We start from the raw sequence: 10,000 nt of genomic DNA on the forward strand, positions 1-10,000 counted from the left end.
GATGGATGTGGGGAGAGAAGAAAGCGAGATGACGATTGAGAGGAGTCATAGGGGTCATTTCAATATGGATGATATCCATCTCCCAGTGTATAAATCACCCTCTATCCTCCATTTCAGAGGTAGCTCATTAAACGATACAGTCCCTTGAAAGTAATTGGATTCGTCGCCTCTTGCCATGCCCGTGGGTGGGCTCTTCAAACATTTTGATGGCGTGATTTAAATTTATGGGGGCCCTGGTATCTAATTAAAATAAAACACACGGAGAGAGAAAATAATTAAGAGCAAAATTGATGTGCACAAGTGCGGAGCTCTTTTCGGGCGGAGGCGTGTGTGTGTGTGTGTGTGTGTGTGTGTGTGTGTGTGTGTGTGGGTGGGTGGGTGGTGTTATGTTGTGTGTGTGTGTGTGTGTGTGCACACGTGCGTGCACCTGTGTGTGTGTGTGTGTGTTGCTCCATTTTGATGCATTGTCACAAAGAATTACGAGACCTCCGTCTTGAGGCGTAGCTCATATTGGGCTCGGGTCAGGATTAGGATGATGTGTTTGAACTCTAATCAAAACGAGAGGCGGCTTTGAGGAAGCTGGGGGAAGCAGGGAGGAGCCTAACCAGTCAACTAGAAAGCACAAGTTGTACTTGGACTTGGCCATTGCACACACAGTACTTGGCCTCAGGATCCATCAAAACTAAGAACTACACTGAGGGGATGAAAGAGAGAATTAGACTTATATTCCTGCAAATGAATGTGCTGGGTATGGGCATGTGTAAGCTTGTTTGCTACGGCCTAAAACGGACTAAATGATTCATTCCCTTTGCCTCCTGTGGCATCTAACACAGTCCATCAATCTGCTCGTCAGAAGAATCGGTGAGATACGATTTAGCAAATGACGAGGAAATTAAAGCCTTCCGGCATAGCTTGGTTGGCATTAAAGCTCGCAGGTCTTTGATGGTGGCATCGTATATCAGCAGATGGATTAGAAGACGTACCTGGGGTTAGCGGTTTGACATATGTTTCAAAATGACATTTTCCATGTCGTCTGAGACATACTATTAAGACCATAACACAAGCGGAAGAGCAATAAGAGAAGGAATCGGTGAAAGTAAACAACTTGAGCACATGTTGCACCATATAATTATCAAAGGTTTTTGTGCAGTGTTGTGGCCATTTCAACATCTATCAGCATGCAAAATGACAACAGTTTGGCGTCATGTAAATACGCCTTTGTGCAAAAAGCCTCAAAACTGACAGAAAAGGACAACCAATCCATGGACACCTTGTCCATGATCTAAGCTGAGGTAAAATGCATATGTGAGATAAAATGCATACAGTATAAACATTTAAGCAATACCTCTCAGAATGCATACTAATGAAGTACTATGTATGGTTGTATACCATGCATACCGATAAAATACTGTGTATGGTTGCAGCATCTGTTAAAAGGATGTGCTGTGCATTTAACCCAATGCAGCCTAAATGCTAAAATCGTGTTTTAACAGAAAATAATGAAATAATAACCTATATGCGCTAGCAATATTCATGCATGTCCATCACAAGCTGCACAACAATTTGCTGTGCTGTGTATGACTACAGCAGCTGTTCATAGGATATTCCGTGTGTTTGTCTGTGTGCAGATTTTCGACGAGGAGTACAGCGTGCTCTACCTGGACCAAGGGGGAGCTCTGGTGGCCATCCGACACACTCCACTTCCCATCAGGCACCTCTGGTGAGGTCCATCACATGGGCAGCTGGCCAAAAAAGTGCCCAAATACGTTTGCACAAATACAGAGGAAAAAATGTACAATAAAAAATATTTAAAAAAAACACTTGCACACACTGAGGCTACAAGCTCTGGCAAACTCAGTTTAAAGGAACCGTATGTAAGAAATGTAATTCAATTAATCATAAAATGGCCCTGATTTGTCACTAGACATTAGGAAATCATGCTAATTTCAAATACTTATATCACTGACAACAGTAGTCTGGCCAGGATATCGTCATTTAAAAAAGTGAAGTTGCAGCCCTCAACTGATGTTGATGTTTACATATTTGTGTTTTAGCCTGATCCGCCACCTTCCACCTATCTAGTAATCACAAAGTCAGTAGTGTTTCGGCATCTGGGTTGCCAGCTCTGCTTTAGTTGCCACATCTGCGGTGTACACAGCTCTACAGTATTTTGAAAGTGATTGTAGTACCAGTTTTGGCCAAAATCCTACATACGTTTCCTTTAATTACATTAGAATATGAATAATGATTATTAAATCATATGTTTAGTCATAAAAAAAAAAAATAATGTTACCTCTCACAGACTGTTTCCAAATTGAGTTTCCAAACAACAGTTCTGACATCCGATGTAGGGGTCAGTTAAGTTAGCTTGATTTGAATGGACATTGTGGTGTTTGCGTTTTCCTCTCCTCCTCCTCTTCCTCCTCACCCCCTCTCCTCCTCCTCTTCCTCCTCACCCCCTCTCCTCCTCCTCTTCCTCCTCACCCCCTCTCCTCCTCTCGACGGCGTGTCTCTGGAAGATGGCCATCAGTGCAAACAGCCCTTGACACCTCCATGTCAGCTCTCCCCTTAGCCTCTTGTGTTGCCCACTTATCCTAACAGGTCCAGTCATCCTCCACTTTGAGGAAGACGGATCACCCCTGCAACTCCTCCCACGTGGGAAATGAGTTGCGGGCCACTTAGACATCACTTACTAAGGTGTACCCTGTCAGTATGTTTATGTTATAATAAAAAAAAAGAAAGAAAGAAAGAAAAAGAACTCCCGCATCAAATGGCTTTGAATAATTCAGCGCATCAAAAAGAAGAAAAAAATGTCACTGTAGGTTCAGAAAGGTGGCAGTTTATGTATACAGATTTATGCAGAGTTTCCCCTCGCACAGATGAGTGTACGGGTCCACTGATGCAAAACAAACAGCTGTGTAATTTATATTTTTTAGAACATAGACCACACTGAATATATAGACTACTCAAATTGTCACTTCTGCACTCCACTGTGCGCTTTACTGATATCTTTGAAGATTTGCATCTTATATTCTGAGAAAAAGGCATTTGAATCTGCATAACGTATTTGTCAGCGCATCGGCGAGTAATTTGTCATAATAATTTAGTGATTTCCATTCCCATCTCATATTTCTGAGCTGTTTACATTTCTGTGGGCGTGGGGGGGGGTCTCTACTCTCCTGCAGGCTCAGCTTTGATGAAGGCAGGCTGTGGAACAAGTACAGCTTCACGTCATCTCCTCTGTTTGTGGACGGCGTCCTGGGGGAGCCTGGAGAGGAGACCTTGATCATGACGTACGTAGAAGATTCCAGAAAAGGTCGACACTGACACTGAAGAAGAGAATTAAAAAAAAAAAAAATGCATGAAAAACTTTCCCCCTCAAAAAAAAGTTAGAGACTGAGTTTGTGTGTGTGTGTGTGTGTGTGTGTGTGTGTGCATATGTGTAAGTGCGTGTGTGTGTGTCTGTGTGTGTGTGTGTGTGTGTGTGTGTGTGTGTGTGTGTGTGTGTGTGTGTGTGTGTGTGTGTGTGTATGCAAAAGACAACGGTCCAGACCTACTTATGTGCCATTTTTCTGTCATAAATAAAATAGTCCACTCTCAAGGGCTACTCCAAGATCAAAACCAGCCGCAGCGGTGGTTTGATCAAGGAAGATCAATGGTGAGGAAGCCGAGCCTCAGCAACAGTGCCTATCAGGAAAGTCAGAGGGAAAAATGATCAAAAATACTGTCGAGAGAGAGAGAGAGAGAGAGAGAGAGAGAGACACACAGGAGAGAATGAGAGAGAAGAGATACTGTCAGAGACAGAGAGGGAGAGAAAGAGAGAAACGGAGGGATAAAGACAGAGAGGGAGGGAAGGAGAGAGAGAGAGAGGGAAGGAGAGAGAAGAGAAAATTGTGAAAGAGAGAGAGAGATAAAGAGGGAGGGAGAGAGGAGCAGACAGAAGCTCACAAACTGAAAGAATATGAGATGAGCTGTATAAGACATATCCAGCACGAAGTCATAGAGAGCACAGATAAGGATAGCATGTTACTGTTGCAAGACAGGGTTGGAAATGTCTTAAAAAGGCACAGGTTTTGTTTCAAACTATCTAGCTCACTAGTTAAAAGTCGACTGTCTAGACAGTGTTCTACCCTAAATCAGAAGCACTCCTTGCAGTGGCGGACATACCGGTTCCAGAAAGTAAAAGTTCTGCCATATATTCTTTCTACCTGTGCACTTAACACAGGTGATATCACTAATTATCTGATCTACCTGGCTGGTAATTAGGATGAGCTGGTTTACTAAATGGTTGGATCGAATACTTGGCAGGACTTTTACTTTCTGAACCAACCTGGGATGTCCGCCTCTGCTCCTTAGCCAGAGTAGCTAGTGGCGATGACAAGATTGTTTCTCAGCTGTTCAGTGGCCAGGCCCCATCAAAATTAATTTGAGGACAATATATAAAAATACCCTAATTGAACCAGCACAGCGGTGCTTTGAATAACAATTGAAAAACAACCGTAGTAACAATGATAGTAATTTCAATTATAGCCAAAGTTTTGAGCCACCCAGCGCTGTGATTGATTCAGTCAGTGATTGATTTCCAGGGAAATGTGGAGGCCAATTCTAAAAACAACGTCGGATTTGTTTAGGAAATCGGTTTGAAATAGCACGAGTAACGGTGATGGTCGTAATAGAAAACTCTCTTTTTTTTGATAATTGCAGGGTTTTATCTCCTTTCAATCCTTCCATTGTAACTAACAGTCACAACAATATAACACACACACACATACACAGACACACACACACACACACAATGCTAATTATATAACGAATGCCATTTAGAGGCACCGAGCCATAATCGTGAATCAATACCCATTGGAGGAGGGGTACCGCTCATGGCTCATGGATGCTGGTGTTGAAGCCTGTCGTTTTATTAAAACAAGCTCCTCATTTATCTGAGAGTTGATAACTGAAGTGACTGTCGGGAGGGAGGGAGGGGGTAGGGCATTTGAGAGTGATAAATAGGGTGCACACAGAAATAATGTTGTTGTTTTTTAAAAATAAATAAATAAATTAAAAGAGGTCAGTGTTCAAAAAAAAAGGTCCTCTTTTCCAATTTGGGAATAAATTGTGCACTGTCAAGGACTCAAAATCAATTAAGTGCCTGTTTCATCTGCAAATCCCCGTTCGAGCCCCTTTTGGAAGGAGAGTTTGGTGTTGTGTTGAGCAATACTAGTCAGATTAGTATGTGTGAAGTGGCTGAGCGCCCAAATGGGTAGAAAATGGAGTCAGGTAGACAAATGACCTTTCTGCCACCTTACGCATTAGCGTTTTGAGTCTTTTAAGAACAGTTTTACTTGCAATCGATTCACTGAAAGCCCCAGATTGTTCCAATTGGGAAGTGAAGAAGAAAAGTAAATGGATGGTCATTTGCATGTATGCCGACAGAAGCATGTGACGTTTCCTATTTAAAAAAAAGTGTTTTATAAAATGAATTAATACAATTATAAAATAAATACGGTTTTGTAACTTGAGGGTGTTCCATGAATATTAAAGATGCCTCATGCCACATTAAATAAATGGAGCCATTCATTTTCACATGTAGTTGACAGCTGAGGAGATAGCTAATGGAATGTGTGTGTGTGTGTGTGTGTGTCTGTGTGTGTGTGTGTGTGTGTGTGTGTGTTTGTGTGTGCCTCCACAGGATCTTTGGTCACGTGAGCCACCGTTCTGAGTGGCAGCTTGTGAAGATCGACTTCAGGTCCATCTTTAACCGTCGCTGCACTGACGGAGACTACCAGACCTGGCACCTGCAGAACCAGGTGAAGGTCTCAGACCCTGGGCCAAATAGGAATATGTTGTCCCCATGTTCATAGACTGTGTGTCACTTTCGACTGTGTGCCTTCCCAGAAGCCCCTGGCTGCAGCGTGTAGATCGGGGCTGGTCTCAATGTGTGGGGGAGCTGAACCTTGCTACTTTCCAGCGCTACTGGACCGCACGAAAAAATAAAAAAAATGTTGCGGGACAATTGCGACCAGGCCTCACGGAAAAAATGGTAGCCTACAATTAAGCAATGCTTTCACGTAACATATTATTACAGGCTATTATACAGAAATCAGACTACCTCTTGAATATGATACCGTCTGTTAGGTGTGCATTTAAACGTGACATTAGGAACTCACTTCGGGTGTCACTGTTTCATATCCCCCCGCGATAGGACCGTCTTATTCAGGGAAACAAGCTCACAAGTGACATAGTGAGATTAAGATTTTACCTTAGGCTATTACATTGTCACTCCCTGTGTGACGTTCCACTGCTAGCAACCTGGTGATTCAGGCTGAAGATCAGCACCCTCATCATTACATTACATTACATTACATTTGGCTGAAGCTTTTTTAGCCAAAGCGACTAACAACATGGTAAACAGTTTAAGTTTTAGAGCAATTCTCAACAATTTTAGGACAATTTAAAAAACATTAGAGTACAGTAAGAATAAGTGCATCAGTGAGTGCTGTTTTTAACAGTTACGTGTCAGTTTAAGACGGCTGGTGAGTGCTAGGATCAGCAAGACTTGTTGTGAGTGTTGCTATGAGAGGAGATGTTCTCTAAAGAGCTGGGTCTTCAGGAGTTTTTTGAAAATGGAGAGGGATGTCCCTGCCCTTGTAGGAACTGGCAGTGTGTTCCACCAACGAGGAACAACAGATGAGAAAAGTTTGGATTGGCCTGAGCGTACTGGTGGTAGAGGTAGACGTTGTTCGTCTGAGGAGCGCAGCGGTCTGGAGGTAGCATATGTCTGTATGAGGGCATTCAAGTAGGTGGGAGCAGAACCGGAGACTACTTTGTAGGCAAGCGTTAGAGCCTTGAATTTGATGCGGGCCGCCATAGGTAGCCAGTGTAGCTGGATGAGCAGCGGGGTAACATGTGCCCTTTTGGGTTGGTTGTAGACCAGGCGCGCCGCCGCGTTCTGGATCATCTGAAGTAGTTTCACTGCGCAGGCTGGGAGACCTGTCAGGAGGACGTTGCAGTAGTCGAGTCGTGAGATGACTATTGCCTGAACCAGAAGTTGGGTAGCATCTTGAGTCAAGTAAGTCCTGATTTTCCGTATGTTGTAGAGTACGAAACGACATGACCGGGCAACTGAGGCAACATGATCTGAGAAGTTTAGTTGGTTGTCGAGAACAACTCCTAGATTTCTTGCAGTCCTGGTAGGTGAAACAGACAGGGAGTCAAATTTGATGTTGATGTCGTGGTGTATGGTAGGTTTAGCTGGGAGGACCAGCAGTTCAGTCTTTGAGAGGTTCAGCTGGAGGTGGTGTGCCTTTATCCATGTAGCTATGTCTTAGAGGCAATCCGAGATCCGTGCTGAAACCAAGGGGTCATCAGGTGGAAAGGACAGATAGACCTGTGTGTCGTCTGCATAGCAGTGGTATGAGAAGCCATGCGAACGGATAATCTATCCCAAGGAGGTGGTGTAGATAGCAAAGAGAAGGGGGCCCAGCACTGAGCCCTGGGGGACCCCTGTGGTGAGATGGTGAGGTGCAGATAGCTGACCAAGCCATGATACGTTAAACAAGCGTCCTGTGAGGTAGGATTCAAACCAGGAGAGAGCAGAACCGGAGATTCCCATGTTAGCGAGTAGAGAGAAGGATGCGGTGATTAACCGTGGCAAAGGCAGCCGATAGGTCAAGCAGAATGAGTACTGATGACCGAGCGGTCGCCCTGGCTTCTTTTAAGGCTTCTGTTACAGACAGCAGAGCCGTTTCGGTAGAGTGGCCGCTTTTGAACCCAGACTGATTTGGATCCAGAAGGTTGTTCTGTGAAAGGAAGTCAGAGACCTGTTTGGAGACTGCTCGTTCAATGCCTTTGGATAGGAAAGGCAGGAGTGAGACAGGGCGGTAGTTCTCGACTTGAGAAGGGTTGAGAGAAGCTTTCTTAAGTAACGGTGTTACCTGGGCCATTTTGAACGCTGTTGGAAATGTGCCGGAGGTTAGCGAGGCATTGATCACATGTGTGATAGCTGGTGCGATGGTCAGGCTGATGGACTGAAGTAGGCTCGTAGGTATAGGGTCCAGCGAGCATGTGGTAGGACGGCTGCATGTCAGGAGTCTAGATACTTCACTCTCGGAGAGAGGCGTAAATGCTGAAAAGGATGATCTAGCAGTCCCTAGAGGTTGTAGGAGTGCGGTATCTGAGTCAGATGCGTTGAGTGGGCATGTACAGAATTGACTGCTGATTGCCGCCACTTTGTTTGTAAAAAATGAGTCGAGGGTATCAGCAGTAAGGCTGGATGGAGGAGGCAGCTGAGGGTTGAGTAGCGATTTGAAGGTTGAGAAAAGTTTTCGAGTGTCTGTAGCGCTGTTGATTTTGTCATTGTAGAAAGCCGTCTTAGCAGAAGTGATGCTGGCTGAGAAGAAGGTCAGGAGTGTCTGGTAATTTTTGAGGTCATCAGTTAGTTTGGATTTGTGCCATTTCCTCTCCGCGGCTCTGAGTTTGGTGCGCTGTGATCGGAGGGTATCATTTAGCCATGGATGAGAGTGTTTGGATCGAGCTGGCCTTGTGGTAAGAGGGCACAGCTCGTCTAGACACGAGCTCAGTCATCATATGCCGGAGAAAAGTTTTTCAATCTGTGCACTTTTCTGTATTCTGCAGCACTAGGCTTTGAACGTCTCATTCATGACTGTTATTTAACCGATATCACTGAAAATGAATTACTTGCTGCTTCTGCATAAACCATCTATGCCATTCTTTAAATAATCAACGTGTTTTCAAAGTTGTAGAATAGCTTGCCACACTGTGGCGCCCCTGGTAGTTTGGCACATTAATTTGACACACAGGCGCGCGCACACACACACGCACAAATCTTCTGTCTCTCTGTCATACAGTACACACACACACATTATCTATTATACATTATCTTTTTCTGTAACACACACACACACACACACACACACACACACACACACACACACACCAGGGCCGTAGTCACCATAGACAATATTCAGATATGACCAAAAAGTCCCCCCCAATATACGGACATATAAATAAATAAAGAAAACGCTATACTACAGGAATCCAACAAGCACCATCGTCTGAAATGTCATCAAACGTAAGTAACGCATATGAGTAACCTAGTGATGGTTCAAGAGAGAGTACACCCCTGAATGGTTTGTCCTGATGGTTTTGCGTTTTTCGTTAGTGGCGAGCGCTATCAAAAGCTTCCATTTACTGCGGTGCGGTAGGCCTATTAACAATATCGCAAAAGCTACCAGTAGGCCTAAAATTCTCACAAAACTTGTTGAAAAGGTGTAACACAGGCTAAGGAAACCCCATTCAATTTTGGACTCGATCAGACTCGAAGGGAACTTTGAAGCATTTTCCATACTGAAGCCTATTATTTTCTCGCAATGATAGCGAAAGTGAAACTTAAAGTGAAAGCCCTTTTAATTTAAATTATGAATTTGTGCATGCCCATGTCAGTAATTTCTTTCACATGTCTTACAACATAAATAATGCATTCATATTCTAGTAGTAATGTCAGAAATTAACCTGTTTATAGGCCTCTTAGTAATGGCTGTTTCATCTTGCATGTTACATAGGTGCGCACTCAATCGCGCATCCATGCAGTCATGTGGCGAAGGCACACAACTTAGGAAAGAATGTTTACAATGCTGGCGGTGATAGCCTACAGTTAATGTGAATCGCGGACAATAATCAAAGAAAGGAATCGCACCTCCATTCAAATAAAAGCTGTAGTATTGTTTCTACATGTTGGCACAAACATTTCTGTTAGAAACCAGGCTATAATGCATTGGGTAACGTGAGGTGAATCAGACAGAAGAGGGGCCTGTCTTAGTAGCCTATACCTGAATCATGTCCCTTTCAAACTACATTAAAATTGTGTGATTAGCTGCCAGCATAATAAAATCAAAACACAAATACAAAATCTTATTAGGCTATAGGTCCATCCGTATGTAGCCTATCTAAGCCTTAAAAAAATACTCAGGTGTAAGTAATTAGT

At 43.7% G+C, this 10,000-nt stretch overlaps 1 protein-coding gene across 2 annotated transcripts in view; it reads left to right on the forward strand.

Annotated features, from left to right (window-relative positions):
* sorcs1 (sortilin-related VPS10 domain containing receptor 1) overlaps positions 1–10,000 on the forward strand; it is a 161,066-nt gene that overhangs the window by 127,104 nt on the left and 23,962 nt on the right. For both annotated transcript variants that reach the window (XM_076289957.1, XM_076289958.1), the window contains exons 13-15: positions 1,629–1,720; positions 3,186–3,293; positions 5,687–5,804. In XM_076289957.1, the coding sequence (XP_076146072.1) occupies positions 1,629–1,720; positions 3,186–3,293; positions 5,687–5,804 (318 nt within the window). The remainder of the gene's footprint in view (positions 1–1,628; positions 1,721–3,185; positions 3,294–5,686; positions 5,805–10,000) is intronic.

The sequence above is a fragment of the Alosa pseudoharengus genome, unplaced genomic scaffold (assembly GCF_046254945.1).
Source record: "Alosa pseudoharengus isolate Yale_2024_CS ecotype anadromous, Long Island Sound unplaced genomic scaffold, YU_APseudo_1.1 YU_APseudo_1.1_scf_1, whole genome shotgun sequence".
In the NCBI taxonomy this organism is placed as follows: Eukaryota; Metazoa; Chordata; class Actinopteri; order Clupeiformes; family Clupeidae; genus Alosa; species Alosa pseudoharengus.